Below are 20,116 nucleotides of genomic sequence, written 5' to 3'. Positions count from 1 at the left end.
CTTCCTAACAGACTGACACATGCCCCCAGCTTGGTGTCATCTGCAAATTTACAAATAGTAGATTCAATACCCTCATCTATGTCATCAATAAAAATATTAAACAAACCTGGCCCCAGCACAGATCCCTGACGGACACCACTAGTGACTGGCCGCCAACTGGATGGAGCACTGCTCACCACCACTCTCTGGACCTGGCCAACCAGCCAGTTCTCAACCCAGCGAAGAGTGCACTTGTCCAAGCCGTGAGTTGCCAGCTTTTCCAGGAGTTTACAATGGGAAACAGTGCCAAAGGCCTTGCTGAAGTCCAAATAGACAACATCCACAGCCTTTCCCGCATCCACCAGGTGGGTCACCTGGTCATAAAAGGAGATCAGGTTGGTCAAACATGACCTACCCCTCCTAAACCCATGCTGGCTGGGTCTAATCCCCCGGCCATCCTGTAAGTGCTGTGTGATGGCACTCAAACTGTTCCATAACCTTACCGGGTACTGAGGTTAGACTGACAGGCTTATAATTTCCAGGATCCTCTTTCCTACCCTTCTTGTGAATGGGCGTCACATTGGCCAGCTTCCAGTCATCTGGAACCTCACCAGTGAGCCAGGACTGCTGGTAAACGATGGAGAGCAGCTTTGCAAGCTCATCTGCCAGCTCCCTCATCTCCCTGAGATGGATCCAACCACACATGAACTCAGTTGTAAGCAGAGATTGCTTCAGTTGTGAAAGTCAAGGTTGTGGGTGCTGCGAATTGAAACTCCTGGGATAAAGGACACCCTAGGAATGGACCTCTCATCTCCCAAGCATGTAAACTGCTGTTACGCAGAAGGACAACTTCAATCATATCAGTTCTGCTCGGATTCATAAATCAGCAGTTCAGCCTGTGACCCATCCTGGCCAGGGAGACAATGTATTCTCAGTTTGCAATGTAGTTGGAAGGTCAGTCTGTACTTTCTAACACTAGGCAACAGACTCTCTGCAAAGCTAAGTGCAAATTCTTCTGGGCTTCTCATAGCCAGAGAAGTGGAAAAAAAGTTTTGAAAATGTAAAACTCCTTGTCTATCTCCACCAGTTCATATTTTTTAATGTTTAAGTCATTCAGTTACAAATCTATCCCCTCTGCCACCAGTCCTGTCAGATTATCCAGCTGGGTTCCTCCTGCAGACTGGCAATAGCAGCAGCTGTTCAGAGTAGTGCTACATGAATAGCAGAGGCAGAAGCTGCAGCAGGAACCAGTGTGGGGTTTAATGGCCACAAGGGTACTTGCTGCCAGTGAGTTCACTTGAAATCTGCCTGATCCTGCAGCTCCAGTGGCAAGTACAGCTCACCAGACCAGCTGTCTGCATGTGTCACTGCTTCAAGGGAATCTCCACACTGGTACCAGTCAAAGGAAGAGCCTTTGACTGGTCCTTGTGCCTCTTGCTCCTTTTTAGGTGGAATATTGCCACAGAGCAAGGAGGAAGCAGCCTTGTGTTACCAGCCGCTATCCACCTGTTTAGGAGATGCCCAAGAAGCATTTCCAGACCAGAGTCTGGTTTCACATGAGGAAACCGTGAAGCTCTTACCAGAAAGAGCTCTATCTATCTCTCCAGCTGCCATTAGAGCTACAACTCTGCCTCAGGCACATCCCCACTCAAATCTGCTCATTTCCATCATTTTTTCATTGCTATTCCAAACTGAAAGTGCCACACAAAGTCACTCTGAAAAGCATGCCATATCCTACATAAGCTGTGACTATTGTCTCCTTTGACGCTACTATGTAGTTATTCATATGGCATGACAAGAGTCAAGCAGATGGATCTCATTTCAATAAGGCTAAATCTGGTAATTCACATATGAGAGGGTTGTGGGCACTGTGAATTGTGAATTCACTGAAGGAAGATAGCAGGAGCTGTGAGAGGCAGCACTTAGGAAATAAGCTGTAAGAATTTCAAATCGTGCATCTTTCAACTAATAGGCAACTTGGAAAACCTCATCAACTGAAAGAGTGTTGAACACAGGATACTTACAGGTAGCGTGGTCCGCTGCCAAGCAGCAGCTGCTGTAGAATCACTTGCATGGCTCCTGCGTGTAATCAGTTCAGATGCACTTAAGTTACTTTTGGTCCTTCGGGACCCCAACTCAGGGGCACTCCAAGAATTAGCCGTGGCACTTGTCCTTGATGAAGTCTGCTCTAAGGAGTCTGTTTTTGAACTATTCCCTTCCACTTCTAAAAGGTCCACTGAGGACCTACACAAGTTTGTGGCACTGGAAGCTGCACTTTTCTCCACTTTGGTTTGAGAGTCCTCCACAGAATGTAGGCCTTGTCTTGTTCTCCAGGAACTTCTCACAGTGACATGCTTTGTTTCGGATGAAGCTGCATCTGATGAGCCATGGCTCTTCCAGGTGATTGTCTCCAAAGGTGTATCACTGCTCCTCTCTGTGAGTTCAGAAGTCTTTAGCATAATGCTGCTTCTGGAGACCACTGTTTCGGGTTTACTTCTCGGTGCTGCCTCTCCACTTCTGTCTGTCTCAGATACTTTCAGAGCACTTTTATTAATCGAGATCTCGAAGGGTGAAGAGAGATTGTTTGTTATTGATGGTAAAGGCTCATTTGAAGCAACTCTGATGTTGCTGGTGGTAATACGCCTTTCCTTTGCTGCTGTATCTGCACTGGTCCTTGGAGCTGTTGGCTCAGAAGGAAAGATTGTGATGCTGCTTGTCATTTTATTTGTTACCATTTTAAAAACAGACTTCTGTTTTTCTGACTCTGCCTCTGAAACAGTCCCTCCCATGACTGCCTTCATATCCTTCTCAACTATTGCAGGTTTAATGATGGCTTTTGATCTCAGAGCTTCTCTCGGGCTGAATGACCTTCTGGATTTCAATCCTCCAGTGCTGGCATCTGATGGTTTTATGCACTGGGTAGAGTCTGCATCATTCACAGTGTTTTTGTCATTTTCAAAAAGTGATGCTCTAAAAACTCCCCTAGAATTAGATAACTGCTTGGCACTGACTTTCTTTCTTGTCTCAGAATCTGACTGAGGGGTTGGTTTTTTGCCTCTTCCTGATTCTTCATCTGAATTAAGTTTTTCCTGGTTACTCTGGATGGTTTTGGAGTCAGTTTTTAAACCCATATTTACATGATCTGTTGCTGAACTTGAAGACTGCTCTGTGTCCGCTTTATCAAGACCTGTGAGAATCTGCAGAATGTCTTCCTGACTCCTGCGGTGATGGGAATGCTTTGTTAGCATTGAAAGCTTCACACTTTCAGGTGATGTGTCTGCAGCTTCTTTTTCCTGGGAAATTATTGTCCTTTTAGCCCTCCCCTCTGATGGCTGTCTGTGTGATGCAGCAAAAGTGCTTGCTGCTTCTACTTTAGAGCCAATAGAGTCTGAGGCTGACACACTGGAGGACATGTGGTACCTGTATGCCAAAGCTGTGCCATTGGAAGAGGTGTGGTTACCCCTTGAGAGCTGTGTGTCCCCCAAGCAGTCACTGACTTCAGCCTGACTTGTTTTCAGCTTCTCAGCCAAAGAAGTCATTGATCCTCCTTTGCTTGACTTTTCATCCCGTGTGTCAGCACCATTTTGGCAGTTGCCATGGAGCACCTGAGATTGCTTTTCAGCCTTGGATCTCAAGCCTGTGTCGCCAACAGGTTTGGAAGGTGCTTTCCAAGACTTCTGCTCCTGTGCAGCAGGAGGATATCGGCTGAGGACTGATGGCTGCTCTTTGGATCTCTTCCCCTCATTCTGCATGATGCAGCCTTCCTTCTGACCAGAAGAAATAGTGGAAACTAAAGATTTCTCTTCCAGTCTTCTTGTATCTGTGACAGCAGTGTCTGAAAGGGCAGATGCACCAGATGCTTTCCCTGCTTTTTTGTTCATTAAGCTTGGACTGGGCACCTGCTTACCACTGTGGCTGTAGCTGTCATTACTGACAGAGAAGTCTCTGTTCCGTGCTCTTTCCCGGCGATGCTGCGGTGAGAGCTCCCTTGGCTTGTGCTTAGCAGTTGCCAAATCAGTCATGACACCTCTGTATTTAGGTCGGTCATGTTTTCCCCTGCTAGAAAAGCTTGTATCTTCATTTTCAACTTCTCCATTCTCCAGATCTTTCTGGTTTTTTATTTGCATTTTTATTTCTTCTAGCTGACCTGTTAAGAGTTTGTTTTTATTCTGCTCACTCAAGTAACTGTCTTGCAGATCATTGTTTTTAGCTCTCACTTTTTTAAGTTCTTCTTCTAAAGATTCAAAATGTTTGATCTGAGTTTTAAGTTTCTCAATTTCTTGGGTGAGATCTTTCACTTTGTTGTCTTCCTGGTTTTTATTCTTTTGATTTTCTGATTTATTCCTGGTTTCGTTTTCTACATGTTTCAGGTAATCCACACTTCCCTTCCTCCTAGTCTCCTTAGAAGGCAGTGCAGAAGTCAAGTCATCTTCAATTCTCAAATCATTTCTGTCCAGGAGATTGTTGGATGACCTTTCTAGCAAGTTGGATGCATTTCTAGTTTGATCTGCCCTATTTAGTTTATTGTTTTGTTCTAGTTTCTGTGTTAGCTCCTGGATTATTTTTTCATTTTGCTTTTCTCTTTCGTTAAAATGTTTTCTTTCTGTGATAAAGCTCATAGCTAAGGATTTCAGCTTTTCTAACTCACCCGTTAAAGTCTGCTCAGTTTTATCCAGCCTGTCCTCAGATGATTCCAGTTCTTTCACTTTCATTCTAAGTATTTCTAATTCTGTAGATATCTTTTTGGTCAAGTTCTTTTCTTCATTGAGGCTAAGACACAGCTGTGTACAGTCATTCTTGCTCCTGCTGAAGGCCTCCTCCAGCTTCTCCAGCTCTGCCATTCTCCTCTGAAGGAGTTCAATTTCTGACTTCAGATCTCGAGTGAGGCTCTCCTCCTCTTCAAGTTTTTCTTTCATTAATCTGCAAAGCTCTTCAGCCTTCCTAATTTCTTCATCCTTGCCTTCAATCTTCAGCACTCTTTTCCGCAGGGCTTCAATGTCAGCCAGCATGCTGGAGTTGCTGCCTTCTGCTTGGATAACTTTGTCCTGGAGCTCAAGCAGCTCATCCTCTGCTTTCTGCAGATTTTTAGTTGCTTCCTCCAGTTCATCAAGGCGGCGACTAAGGCTCTGCAACTTGAAACGTAGGTGCCGATTTGAGGTTTCCTTGTAACCTGTACATTCTGCCATGGTTATTTTATTCCTCTTAGAATAAAGCTTTTCTTAGTCTGGGTGAATGGGATATACCTTGTGTATTGCTGGTATGTTATTGTTCCTTTGAGTGGAGGCAAGCTCACCCTGAAAGAAAAAATGCTCAAAATCAATACAAGAGCTCGGAATATAAATATCCTCACTGTTTGAATAAGACTATAAATGTTTATATAAATAACTTTTCACTTAAACACATTTCTGAGTACTAAATTAGGTGAAATGAAATTGCAGAGAAGCGCCACAGTCCATTTACTTTGGTTATACAGGGTTTCCAAAAACAGCCTGTATCCCATAGCTGAGGGCAGAAAGTGTCCTCCTCTGCTGGTCTTCTCAGGTGGTTTGTGCACCACCAATGGATCCTCACTCAGTGTTCCACAGTCATTGCAGCTGCTCGTGTGTGAGATCCCAGGCCACAGAGGGTCACACGCATGCAGGACTCAGGTCCCTGTACACAGACATGCCCACGCAGCAGACACCTCTCTTTTCAGCATTGCACTACTCTCCCAAAGACACATTAATTTTGAAGATTCAGGAACCATAAACAGAATTACAAAAATGCAAACTCCAGTCATATGATAACCACTGAAGATAGGGCAAGCCTCCCACGCAGGTTTGCAGATGGAGCGGATTGGGAGCTTCTGCCATGCAACACTGCCAGTATTTCTCCAGCATCTCAGGCTGCCCAGCAGAAATCTTCACCTCGGATGTAGTCACATCCCAAGGACACTCTGCCAGTGGAGTTTCAAGCTTCTCCCTCTCATTTCAAAAGCTGTTGTTGCCGTCAGCTGCCACCCACTCACCCACCCAGGAGATGAGCAGCTGCTTACGCTTCTCCTTGCTGCTGCTGAGCATGAGCAGTGATTAGAATACATGGGCACACTCTATGTGAGCTCTTCCCAGCTCAGCTCAGAGTTGGCAGGGTGTTTTGTTAAACAGCCTCTGTGTGCGTGGAGGGAGGAGCAGGAAGGGACCCCTGGGCAGATCAGAATGGCTGCTGGGGGGATCTGAAGTCCCCCTGTGGAGGAGAGGCTCAGCATTAGCACCATCCTGTTCTGGGCTTTCCTGCCCTGGCTTGAGACATGGTCCAAAGCATGCGAGGGCTACAGCAAAGCTGAGGGAAGGGAGGGTGACTGCAGATCTTTGATCTGTACCCTTGCTCAGGCAGTCTGTCTTGGAATGGGACTCGACCTCTGGAATTTTTGTGGAGCTCTCTGCAGAGGAAACACTCAGGAGTTTTCTATTGCATGGTGCCAAGAAGTGATGAGCAGGGTGTGGGGGAGACAGGGCTGGTAAGGGAGGGAGAAGCACCCTGACACACACCCTTGGGCTGGAGGTGATCCATTTCCAGGTGGGCAGGGGGCCTGAGCTGCAGACAGGCACCTGCCGCGCATGCCACGGGGACCCTCCCAGTGCACACTGGGCACCCTGAGACCTGTCTTCTGAAGGACTTCCCTCACTTTTGGGGAGTCACCATCCTATGTGGTTGGTCTCAGGCTCTTCCAACTCCTGAAAGGAGCATTGCAAACAGTACCTGGAGAGGAACCTTGGTGTCCTGTGCACAGCACTGCACCCAGCCTTGGCCACATGCCTGTCCCCTCCTTTACCACCAAGACCATGTCCTGCTCCTGGACCACCTTCCCTAATGCTATCCACATACCATCGGGGCCACTGCAGCTCCCTGCAGGCTGGAAAGGCTGCTCAGACCCCAAAAGAACCCCATGAGAAATATCATCTCTCACAGTGCTCTGAAAACAAAGCCCTGTCCCTACCAGGCCTGGGAACTGGGAGTTAATGGTTAACCCAGCACCAGCTACCAGCTGGCAAGTGAGAGCTGCCTCCTCCCCAGACAGCCAGAGCATGATGGAGGCAGACACGCACAGGGCTGGTGTGTGGTGCTGGATGTGGCGCTGGTCTAACACTATCACAGGGTCCAGACAGGCTGTGGGAGCTCTACCCATGTAGGAATTCAGAGCTGTAACAGAGATGGCTCTGGAACTTCCCAACACACCTCCCCAGCTGACATGATTTACTACCAGAGATGAATGAGGCTCAGTCTAATTAGTTTAACAAGGAGGAGATGTAAAGCAACATCTACCAAAAAGAAGAGAAAGGATCTACATGTCTCCTAGATGAAGGCCCTTTAACTTCCTGGCATAGCCAGAAGTAACTTCAGTGCTTGGAGACAGAACCAGCCCAAATTAGTATTACAAATAAAGTGCACATTTGTAAGGTTGAGGGGAATTGGCCAATATAAAATATTATCTTAAGTAGTGACTGCTTTGAGGTCATGATTTGAGTTAGGGCTTGGACCAGAGAACTCAAGGGGACTTCCAACCTAAACTACTCTGGCTCTTCATCACTGTTTTTCTCCAGTCTGTCAATGATATCAAAGTATCAGAAGTAATGGTATAGGATTCAAACACAGGAACTGTTATTAACACTAATTAATATTGTTGTTGAATATTTAAACAAGAGCTGTTAAATACATCTGATAAAGCTTGTAAATGTACTGGACAATCTGATATGGATGTATGGACTTCATATTTTTCTTTCTCTCTCTTGAAAAAGTGAGCAGTTCTCAGCCTACCTTTATCTTACAATTTTTGCAAAAAGCCAAAACATCAAAAACTCAAACCAACAAAAAAAAACCAAAACAAAACAACCCACCAAAACAGCCCACCCACCCCAAACAAACAAAAAACCCAAACAACAAGAACAAACAAACAAAAACACAGGAAGAAAAGAGGATGATAATTTTCACAAATAGCAAGTGAACTGTGGCAGTAGCAAATGCAATAGGGAGAGTTCAGTTTATTGGTACCTCAGATAGCTCTGTTAAAGTCAGATTGAGGACTCTGGCAGGCTGTATTCCTGGACACACTGAAAAGGCTCAGTGGTCACAGCAGCAGCTGACATACTCCTGCAGCTCAGGAGCAGCTCCTCTTGGCTGTACCAGAGGAATACTAAGTAGAACAGTAAGGATGACATTATTTTGTATGTGGTACTGGACTGTATATGTAGACACCCAAGACTGATACATCTCACTTTGCTTAAATACAGAGATACCTACAAAATGGTCTAGAGTCTTCTAGATTCAAAGAGAAAAAGATGCTCAACTGTCTTCTTTGCCAGGGAAATGGGATTTTCCACAGGAGGAGAACTCCTCCCCCACTGACAACAGAAAGCCCAGGCATGGGCTAAGGCATAGGTATCTGGATGGCAGCTGTCTCCCCCAGGAATGATGCCACTTTTTCTCCAGGGGCCATGCATCAAGAACATGAACCAGAAGGTGAGGAAAGTTTTGGAAAAGCTCAGAAAAGCTGTCAGGTGCTCTTCTTTACTCTTTAAAATTTTAAGACCTGATTTCATTTCAACAACAAGGGCAATCCTGCACTAAGCCAAGAGGCACAATAGCACCCCTTTGGATGTGAGTTCTTGAAAGAATGTCATTCAAATGAGACATGTAGGATGCCTGGTGGTCTCCAACCACCTGTTACTCAAATAAAATATCAAGGCAAAATATGTGGCCAGTAACTACCTACAAAAAAAAAAGATTTTGTCTGATCTAAAAGGTTTTTTATTAGAGCACATGGAACCAACCCAAATTTCACATTTTAACCAAGTCGAAGCAGTAATGTAGTACTAAACACTGCAGTGAATTTTCCAGGATTCACTATTTAAATTACTAATTCTGATTCTACTTTTCCCCACAGACTTGCCATTGGGTTTTCTGATCTTCCTCAACAAGTGTGCATATCTCCTAACTACATTTACATTTAGAATTATCAGCTGCCTGCTCCCACTGTTTAAGACAGACTGCCTTTAAGGGCGCTTCTCACACTGTATGGTTTTGGCTACAGCATCCTGTGAAACAGCTGTGAGAATTCAGTGTTCATGACATTCACTACAGTCATAACTCTCAATTATCCTTCATGTTCTTAAATTTAATTTTTTCTGCATACTCATTTTTGCTCATAATCTACAATTTAATGAAAATATTTCTTTAGCAGCATCTTTGGATATAACTTCCCCTGGAACTACTTTATCTTGCCTGCACAAAACACACACAGTTCACAGCTGTGAACAGAGGGAAAAAAAACTCCAGCTAGAAACATTTGCATTAGCTAAACACTTTATGAATTGGGAGATAAGAATCATCTATTTCAGGAACAGCAGTTAAATGACTACTATGTGAGGCCTAATCACATGATCTCTGCCAGAATTCCTTAGGCCTGCGATGCTGTTCCTCTCCAAATGCACAGAAGCATCTTACCCTACACATCATCTTCCTTGCTCTGATTTGGTTGTTGGAATGAGTCCCACAAGCACCCACTGCTCTTGGTTCCGGGGTGTCCCCAAAACACTCATGTGGGAAAATAACTGTTGGAATCGACTTCTACTATGCTCTCTGTTATGCCAAGATAAAAACGCAGCCAGCTGCCATACATGTCTGTCAAGTACTAGGAGACACTGTTATCTCTCACAAGCACATTTTGCATTTAATCTTTGGGGTTTTTAATTTTTTTGCTTGCACTTTTATATTGATAATGCAACATTCCTCACTTCATCATCACAGGATGAGCCTGAGCTCCCAGTGGTGGCACTGCTGGTCTACCACAGCACCTATCATCATAGCATATATGATACATTTTGCTTTACCTAATCCTAAAGACAAACAAGAATTATTAATGGCTTAGTCTGCAGCCTCTTTCTACCAATTTACTTGTTTGGTCTTGAACTTACCAGGGCTTCCTATAGACTCTGGAGAGCAGCACTCATCACAGGCAACAGAAAAATCAACAGATTCAAGCACAGCTATAATCAGACAACAGAAAAGCAATTTGCCTCATTTGAGTCAAATTTGAGGAATTTGAGTCCTTGGGATCCTCTGTGCTGTAAAACCACACAGGCTGAGGTTTGCATTCCTTCGCTGACAGACAGTCCAGTTTCAGCTGAGGAGCAGAGGATGGCTGTTGTCCATGTTCATATGGATGAAGCATATATCTAGTACTACTCCCTCCACTTCCCCAAATGCTGGGGCAAACCTAGATCCCCCCAGTTCTATTTTCTGCTAAATTATTACTCAGACTATCCATGGGAACTATATTTTGCACTGAACACAATGCTAGGAGTGTTTGGACACATCTGGGGAAAGGGAGCTTTAGGCAACACAGGTCTCCAGACTGTATTCAAATTGCATTAGGTGGCAGACAGTCACTTCAGGCATGAGGACAGCTCTGGGGATGTACAATCTGAGGTAGTGAGGGAGCTCCTCTGAGCAGTTCCCAATGGCTGGGCAGGTCAGAGAGAAGCTGATGAAACTAAGCTCCTGTTCTAACGCACACTTTTCCACCTGAAGTATAGGTTAGGTGTTCGTTGGATTCTGCCCCATGTGCACATACACCTGCAGTTTTAATTAAAAGGTTTCTGGTGTTGCATACATATGCAAGGGAGTGTGAACATGTCACACTCACATACAGTAATGCTGCTGACAAATCATGCTTGTATCATAGCTCAATGTGGTGAAAGCATCAGTGAGACTATTCTTCCCTGCCCCAGGGTAAAATGGGCTAGGAGGAGTCCAACATACCATTTCATTTGTAAAGTAAAAATTTTCTGCCATCGATATAGTAAAAGGACATGGGTGTAACAAAGTGCAGCAAATGGCAATACTGTGTCCAGAGCCTTCAGTCAGTTGAAGACAGAAGGAAAGTTTTTCTTAATACGATATTGCCTTTTGCAAGCTCTTTCCAGCACCTGGTTCTTGACTTGACACAATGACACATAGTCATGAGAACAGGAGAAAAACACTCAAGAAAAGAAAAGGGGTATAAAACAAGATAGACTAAACAAGAGCCAAAGTCCCCTATGTGACATCAACCCTGCCACCTGCAGGCATCTAACAAGCTGCTGGGACAGCTGAGGAGGCAGACAATGTATTTGCTTACACAGGATGGGGACAGAGACTCCCTGGACCCACTGAAGATAAAGGCAGAATGCCAAGTGACTTTTGAGGATGCGCATATTTTGAGGGATGAACTGTCTCAGAAATGCTTGCATCTAATGGGAGAGGAAATTCTAAAAGTCAGAAAAATGCTCAACAATCTGGAAGTGGATTGACTATTGACTAATACAATATGAGACTAGTTACATGTGAAATAGTAAGACAGCAGCCAAAAATAAGCACAGCAACCACAACCTTCAAGGAAACCCCAATTATGACACCGAATAGCATCCACAGCAATGTGAGATGCTGCATCAGGCTCTGCGGATGCAAGAGAGGATCTGGCACATAACTGAGTAACACTGACCCTACATCAACACTGCGATCACCCAGTGAACTCCTCAGCACTGCTCTTCTTGCAATGTAAAACTAATTTCCCTACATGGAGCTGGCAGGGCCAATGCAAAAGCAGCAGAGCATAAAGCCACCCATGGCTGCTCACAGCAGATACCTTGAGTAGCACTGGGGTTTGAGCAGATGTGCTTTACTGTGCATGGCACAGAAGAGATTTTGCTTTCTTCTACAAAGCCACTCTCCTCTGGCTCCCCTTTGAAATCACTGCTTGACTCACACTGGAAGGGCTCACTGAGACCAGGTCTGAGCATTTGCCGACTAGGTGCAGCATCTTCCTTTCAGCAATACAGAACAGTGTTAACCTGCACAAGTGCCAAAGAGAGCACTGCTAGTGGCATCCTTGCCCTGGGAGCCCCATGGCAAGGAAGATATTACCCATACACCAGAGCTCTTGATTAGAAATGGATTGATACTTTCAAAGCCCTTCAGGATGTTACTCCTATGTGCCATCCTGCATCGGAATCAAAGCAGAGAAAGATGTTTTGTTTCTTCCCATGCTGCCACTTGCACTGTCCTCAGAAGCAGATTTTACTGTTACATTTGATTTCACAAACACTATGCAGGCATCTCTTCAGCAAGTCACAAACTTGGCAGCATACTGCAGATGGCATGGGAAAAGCAGCCCCAGCTCAGTGGTGCTTTTGTAATATTTACTGGACACAGAGGTCTCTTACCTCCTTCACCCTCCATCCCTCCCTCCCATCTCCATTAAGCTCAGCACTGAAAGGGCTTCAAGGGCCATGGCTGTCACGACCATAGTATGTGCTAGCATGAAGGTAGCTGAGCCACCCATGGACCAGCTGAAAGCCCCAGGATCCAAACTTTGGGAGAGCCCTGAAAAGATTCAGGGGAGAGTCAGATCAAGCAAGATCCAAAAAATTGTTAGAAAAATGCATCAAATATTTCAAAGATTACTAAATGCGAAGAACCCAAGGTTCTATGACTCAGGTAGTCCCTGGAAGCAGACAACAGGGAAACTCATATTCATTATTCTCAATTGGAGGACCCCAACATCTGCTTTGGGCTACTGGTACAGCTAGGATGCTGAGGAGAGAGGCACCTCAATTGGACCTACAGTGCCTTCTTCTCTCTTCCTTTTCTTCTCTCCTGCATCACTGCATCTTTTGTGCTTCTCCAACTTCCATTATGTCCAGATATTTAGCATATAGTAAATGCTCTTCTCAGATTTATTTTTCACACTATCAGTTTAATAAGCTTGACTCCTGAACTTGCTCTTCTACCCTCTTCATCTGGCCACCAAAAATCTTACCTTTTGAGCACAGCGCTGTTCCCTCCACCCTCTTCTGTCATGCTTGTGCTGAAGACTGGGCCAGTAATATAAATCCCAGTTCCTGCTGGTGCTTCCACTCCCTCGTCCCATCCTGTTACCTTCTGCTTTTCTCTGGTTGGGCTCACTCTATCCAGCGCCCTACTTCTGCTTGTATGTAGTGCTGCATGAAAGCTACACTACATGTAGTGCTGCATGAAAGCTAAAACTTTATGGCTTCATAAAGTAGCAATAAGATGCATTAATGGAAGAAAAATCCCTCAAGGTCATTCATACAGGGACAGGGACCCACTCCTAGTTCAGCAAGACTGCTTGAGACAAAAGTTGGACACTAGGAGAATCCTTTGACCTGCATGATTGCACACCTCCCCTATCCCTCTCCTCCTTCCTAGGAGTCCATTTCCAGCCATTGCTCTTATCCAGTAGAGCTCTCATTATCTTCTTGGGCTGTTTTATTATCCTGTCGCAAGCACCTGTCCAGGTGAAACAGGACTAACACTGCACATCTGACAAGTACCACACTGCAAATTGGCTACACACCCAAAAGCATAAACACTCACAATTTTTCATCCAGCAATATCTACATAGCTGGGAAAGGCCTGCCTGGTACAATACACAATACAATTAACTTCAAGTACTCATAACCATCTCTGAATCATTTTGCTCATTAGGCATAGCCAGCTCTAACCTTCACATTCTTCCTAATGCCATACCCAAGAGCCACATGGCTACAGATACATCCCTGTTGGCATGAAAATTACAGAGTGTTGTGTTTTTCTCTGCATCCTGTCTGATACATGGCACATTCCACTCTCCTAACAGAGTAGAAGGACATCCGAGTCGGTTTCTTTGCAGGAACATTCCTTTGATTGCTGTAAGTTTTTCTGGCCAAAAGGTTGGCTCAGCCATCTTGAGGTTTCCATGCAGATGCCTACAAACCCTGCAGAAAATTGGGATTACCCCAAAAGTCCTCCCAGAAAAATGAGCTCATGAACTCTGTAGCACAGACAACTGGCTACTTGTGCGACTTTCTCCCCAGAAGAAGTTTGTAAGTGCTAAAAGTAAAGCTTTTCAGCTCCCTTACAGCTGCCACAGGAACAGCTTGGGGAGTTGCCATAGCTACTGCTTGTCCTAGACTGCTACAGCTCCCAGTCCACCCATTTTCTGCCTCGGACAGAAATGAAAGGACAGGCAGGCAACCAGCCTATGTGTGCGTGCCTGCCCAGCCTGGGCTGAGAAACACAATTCAGAGAACTTCCAGCGGATCTCAAAAGCTGGGACAGAGCAGAGCTTTGGAAAAAGGAAGCCTACAGGCCCCAAAACACCTGCAGCAGCATCTGAAGGCCAAGGCAGCAATGTGGCTGCCAAGGCAAACCCATGAGGGGAGCTTAAGCAGTGTGCTATGCAACAGTGCAAACAATGGGATGCACCTCTCATCCCTACCCACGCAGTCCCATCTATGGTGCCCAACATAAGAGTGTGTACTCCATGACCCAGTCGTATTTCCTCTTGGCCTAGCAATGCAGCATTCCATACAGTTTAAATGCATTTCAGAAGAAAGCAGCAGCTCTGCTAATCACCCCGATGAGCAGGGGCCCAGGCTTCCTGCTGCTGTCAGGGAGCAACTCCAAAAGCCACAGCAGCTCATTTGATTCACCCAAAAAAGGCCACAGGGTATCACACTGAACCCCAACCCATCATTGCTGGACTTCCCCAGCAACCCAGACTGGTCTCTTGATGCAGTGCTGCACAGCTCTTTTCCATGGTCTATTTTCAACATTGTTTTGGACATCCCAGTGAAATAAACCAGTTGCCACAGCAGTGGCTCTCTGGCCCTGAGACCACATGATAATGCTCTAAGAAGAAGCTGGAAGCTGGCACTTTGCAGGTTTTTCAAGCAGTACTTTGGCAGTACCTTTTGACAGTATTTGTTCAAAGATTCTCCCAGCTCCTCTTTCTTCTGCTGCCCATTTATCATAAGCTTTATAAACTGTCTGTCCTGAGGTCCACACTGATGAAAACACAAGTTTCCTTGCTTGTGTTGCAATCTAGAATCCCATGCTTTGTTCTGCTTCAGCCATTTAAACAAGTACTAGGTCTGTTGCCACTTGTTCAAGGATGCCCCAAACTGTCCTGATACTGCAGCTCTGGAGCAGTATGTGCTGGCTGAGCTGGATCTGATGCCATCTCAGTCCCAGCTGCATATTCCCTCTTGCTATGCACACTTACACACCCCTATCCCAAGCATTCACGCAGGACTTATCTAGGCTAAAACTAACCTTATTAAGGTAAGAAATAGTGGACAGAAAAATGCTTGTCCCAGCACAAAGCAGTACAAGGTATGAACAAGAGTGAAAGTGAGCAGCAGAGGAACAAGGAAGGCAGAGGCAGAAGAAAGTACCATTTCTCCATCAGCAAGATTTCTGACTGCCCACAGCTGCCATGTGCCCTTCTTAAGGAAAAAAATGACAGAGCTCTTATTAGCACCCACTTACATAAGCACTTCAGCAGAAAGCTTTCTGAATTTGCACTTCAACTTTGAACTCACACCTTCCTGAAGGAGCTGGTGTCCACACATGACACTGGCAATGTAGGAACTGCCCTCACTGCCACCCTACATCAACACGGCTCTCTACATTAGTAAACGCAATTGAGGACACTCTTAGCTGAGTCACAGAGGTAAAGGCTAACTCTGAAAATCTATGGAAGGACTTTCTAAGTCTCACCAGGGAAATTAAAGATGGCATTCAGAATCATATCAGCATTAAATTACAGAACATGGAAAAAGACATCCTAATTTTACAAGTAAAATAACAAGCTTTCAATTTACCTCAACCATTCAGGAAACTATCAGCTCATTGCTCCCCAGTGGTCAAAACCCAAGTCTAATACTATGAGTTACTAGTAAATAAGTGCAACACAAGAAGAGAACATCAATTTGCCAGTGTATCAACCCATGGCATTCCAGCATCTCCAAGGCTATTCGCAATTCTCAGCCTGTGCTGCCAGCTAGAACAGATATGCAACACAGATGATCATAAGTATGATTTCTGAAGAGGAAAAACCCTGAAAAAAACGGAAAATTAAATTACCCAGGAGGAATAGGACAGATCAATAAAATTATGATTAGTTTGGAGAAAACGGATATGAACAATTGTTCCCTCTGTACAGTCACAACAAACATGGAGAGATGCTGCTCCTTGTGGCATGCAGATAAGCTGTTGGACTCTGCCACAGGATGCTGTGGCCATTGGACATTTCCATGGGTTTGGGTAAAACACAAAGTAACACAGTAAGACATTTCTTGAGGTTTAGTAAATCCACAGAAGCCACACCCAGCTCTGTCAGTGCCCGTGCCACACCAGGATGGAGACTGGGAGAACACAGAGAAACTACTTACCACAGGTGGTTTTCCCAGTTTCTGATCTTTCCCTAGGGCCCTGTTCTTGGCCACTGCAAAAATACTGGGCTAGATACACTTATGGTCTGAGCCAGGACAAACAAAATGGCCTTGGGTAGGAAAGTCAAATGCAGCTTGAAGATCTGTCCTACTGGATTTGCAGGAGCTGGGTGAAACCAGAATCATGGCAACCACATACAGTGGCTCTTCATGGACAACAGGCCAGGGCTATCAGCAGCTATGCTTTGCTTTATGACTTCAATCAGATGTAAAAACCTTGGATACCACATTGCACAACAGTATGCAATGTGGTATCAACAGTGCATTACTTGTTGATTGTGGTATCAACAGTGCTTTACTCAACAGTGTGAGTAAAGAATGGGTTCATCTCACCCACATCACCCCTCAGCACACTCCCAGAGGCAGCAGAGCTACAAGGTGAAGCCAAAGCACACCCAACACCCAGGTCTGCTGCTAAATCCTCTGATACCGAAGCTAACACAGAAGGTGACTGAGGTGACCTACTCCTTTCCTTGGTATTTCAAATCCCAAGAAGACTATGCACAGCTAGGCTGTTTGAATAGGTGCTGTGGGCTGGACACTTGTTTCCGTGTTGTTCAGCATCTGCTGTTTCAGAATTGCTTTGACTCCACACTTGCCTGGAGGAGGAGGCCCTGCAAGGAGGCAGCAACACACAATTTCACTGAGGGAATGTTCTGATCTCCTACCACAACCCAAGACAGAGCTGTCAACAGATTATTTAACAATCTAATTTGCATCTGACTTTTTTCTTTTTTTTAAGTAGGTTGTTTTGTGGCAGCCTCAATGAACAAGACTGCTCATCATCAAGAGCAACACAAAATCCGAACTAGCTTAAACTCTGATAAAGGAGACTGATCCCAGGTTAAGGGGGCTGTCATCTCTAAAGCCAAAGGTAGAGCCTGAAGTAGGAAGAATTTAAGTTTGTGAAAATGGAGAATGAACTGCAACATTCAAATTCATGGCTGCTGGTAACAAACTGTTGCTAAACTGAGTCACACTCAATAGCTGAAGAAGCAGCAGACATAAGGAAGACTTTATTAAGGCTTTTGACAGTGCTTCCCACTTGGATTTCCACAAGCACAGTAGGAAACACATGTCTAGAGGAAACCACAATGAGACAGAAAGCCCAGGATTCCCTGAAACTGTTCCCTGATGTCAAGGGAAGCACCTAAACAGAGAACAGGAGCGCTCACAGCAGAAAGCAGAGGTAAGAGTTTTCTTCCACCTATCTACAAGGCTATCTTGTGTGAAGAAGGCAAGTTGTGCTGTGGACACATTAAGAGAAGAAATGTACACACAGCAGGTAGTTTTTGTTTTCCTGATGATACTGGTGCCATGATAGTGTCTTCAGGTCTTCGCTACAGGTTCACACTCTGAAGAATATGACCACAAAAAGGGATCACTGGGGCATCAACATGCTATCCAAGAATCAGTCATGTTAGCAGGCAACTCCGTGCTGCACTGAAGATGCAACTGCAGTGTCACAGGCACTCAAGAGGCACAGCTCTCCTAACAAGCTGCCCATGCTGGCTTACTCCCACATCCCACTCACAGCCCACCGGTATGCAGGGCTCAGCCACCTGCAGCATGGAGCACAAACTCAGCACCAAGCGCTGAGTAGAACTGCTGTTCCACACAACCACAGGTACCCAAACAGACACTGAAAGCCAAAGGTGAGCAGGGCAGCCCCTTGGCATCTCTCCCAGCTCTCCTATGCTGGGAAATCCAGCCACCTGACGTCAAGATCTTACTCAGACCTACCTTTGTACGGTTTGAGGAAAGAACCTAGCTTATCTCTCTGCCTGATGTCCATCTCTTTGGATAGTAGCTGGATAGTCCCCAAAATGTAGTCTGCTAGAACTCTGCATTCATTACAAAAATGTTCACGCATCCTCTACAGACAAAAAAAGTAGCACTGTCAGATGACTGCTCACCTGATCCCAGTTTGCTAAGGCCGAGTGGATGAATGGCTTCTTAGAGACTGGACTGTCATCAGTGACCAAAAAATGCATTAGGGTACACCTGTATCAATCAGTACATGAGGCTGGCTTAGGTCTGTCCTCTGTGCCAAGGACAACTGGCATGGAACAACCCCTGCCCTTTTAAACCTGCTTTACCTCCAAACATGACAGGCCTTGCTAACTTCTGAGCGATCCCCAGAAGATGTCTGGGAAGGTCCAAGCCCAGCTATACCAAGAACTCTAAAAACATAAAGCAGCATTGATGACAGTTATCCATGGATCAGGACTGTCCCCTTAGTACTAGCAGGAAAAATCTTGCAGGAATAGCTTAGACAGTCAACTTTAGCTCCATTTCAGGAAAAGTGCCCTGTCCCCTCTGCATACCTTGCCCTGCACCTCATTCTGCTCCATGCACGCAGGAATTTGTTCTGAGCAGGTCCAGCAGGCACTGCACAGACCCTCAGACTGATGGCATGGTGGCACAAGGAAATAAAATGTGACCTGAAATAAAAATGATCATTCATATTTCAGGAAGTGTCTAAATTTTAATTTTCTATTAATCTTTACTAACAGCCCTTCAAGTCAAAAATTCTAAGCAGACATCAGAACTGATTATTCTGATAAAATTAAATATTCAAGCATAAGCCCAGTTTTAACTTCTGTCTTGCAGGTCCGCTTTATAAATCATTGGCATTGCTATCCACCCATGGAACAGAGCAGCCCTACCATTAGAAAAAAACATGAACATCGGAAATCTCCCAAATCAGTGGAAGTTTTTCCCCAAGTCTCTGCAAAGTTGCACTTGCTGAGGGCATCCCTCTTCAGGGTATGCTGCTGGTCCCCTTGATTCATCTGCAAGAACCTTTCCCTGGCCTGGCTAACACCTGACACAGCCTCCCCCATACAAATCCAGCACTTACCCTATTTAGTGCAGATGCAGAAGATTAAATTTGCTGGCACTTTTTCAGGACTCTGCTATGGGATGGATGGACAGCAGCATTTCTGCAGGCATGCTCAGCAGTCTGGCCTGCCCTGTGCTTGCAGCCTAAATGCACAGGGCTGAACAAAGACTGTAATTAGTAGCAATTCAGACTCATGGAGAGGCCCCTGAGGAAGCCAGGGAATCTGATTCAGGTTACAGGTGCCACTGCTGCTACTCTTGGACCAAACCAGGGTTTAGACTTGAACTGTGAACCCCCGGTGACAAGGCTGTGTGTTAGGGGAGCTGCAGTGCCTGGCATGCAGGCATGCTGGCAGGGGCAGCACTGCAGCAGCTCAAGCACATGCTGGAGCTCACTGCAGCTTTTGGACAAGCATCTGTTAGAGAGGTGGGAGAGACTAGCAGCGTACCTCAGCTCAGCTGCCTGGAAAACAGCAGGGGTTAACATCACTGTCCTGAAAAGCCCAGGAGGAATCTGTCAGCCATTTGAAATGCTTCTGGCATAAAGGCTGGCCAGCTTGGGTTACACCAGCAGCATCACTTCCAGCTTGAGGTAATCTTTTCGGCTGCAATTCATGAAATCTACACGCTCTGAAGCAAGACACTGGGTGCTGCTACCAAACCAAGGTACCATCACCAGCTCAGGGTCTCTTCGAGAGCCGCTTGGTTGCCCTGCAAAAGCAACAGCTGAACCAAGCAAGCGTCCAGGACAGCAGGCAGGCAAGATGAGACAGGATGCTTCAGTGGGAGGCCCTTCCATTAGCATGGTACCCACACACCACAGGCACTGACTCACAGGCAGCACAGCCAAAGCCTAGGTGATTTCTCTCCAAAGTCACAAGAACTAGGTGGACCACAGATACAGTGTCTCAGAACCACTTGTACAGGTAAATGAAGGCTGGCTGACTAACCAGCACACTGTGAGTAATCTTTAGATCCTT

The 20,116-nt window shown here is 45.5% G+C and overlaps 1 protein-coding gene across 5 annotated transcripts in view; it reads right to left on the bottom strand.

The window, feature by feature from the left end:
- Positions 1-20,116, bottom strand: part of LUZP1 (leucine zipper protein 1) — a 45,743-nt gene that overhangs the window by 14,780 nt on the left and 10,847 nt on the right. For 4 of the 5 annotated variants that reach the window (XM_085081092.1, XM_085081089.1, XM_085081093.1 and 1 more), the window contains exon 2: positions 2,004-5,273. In XM_085081092.1, coding sequence (XP_084937218.1) covers positions 2,004-5,165 — 3,162 coding nt within the window. In that variant the 5' untranslated portion in view covers positions 5,166-5,273. Of the gene's footprint in view, positions 1-2,003; positions 5,274-18,619; positions 18,737-19,155; positions 19,295-20,116 lie in introns of all 5 variants that reach the window. The other variant, XM_085081090.1, reaches the window with a different exon arrangement.

Source organism: Lichenostomus cassidix, chromosome 23 (assembly GCF_008360975.1).
Source record: "Lichenostomus cassidix isolate B80296 chromosome 23, HeHo_3.0, whole genome shotgun sequence".
Taxonomy (NCBI): domain Eukaryota; kingdom Metazoa; phylum Chordata; class Aves; order Passeriformes; family Meliphagidae; genus Lichenostomus; species Lichenostomus cassidix.
The sequence above is the reverse complement of the archived record's forward strand: the minus strand, read 5'-3'. Positions and strand labels throughout refer to the sequence as shown.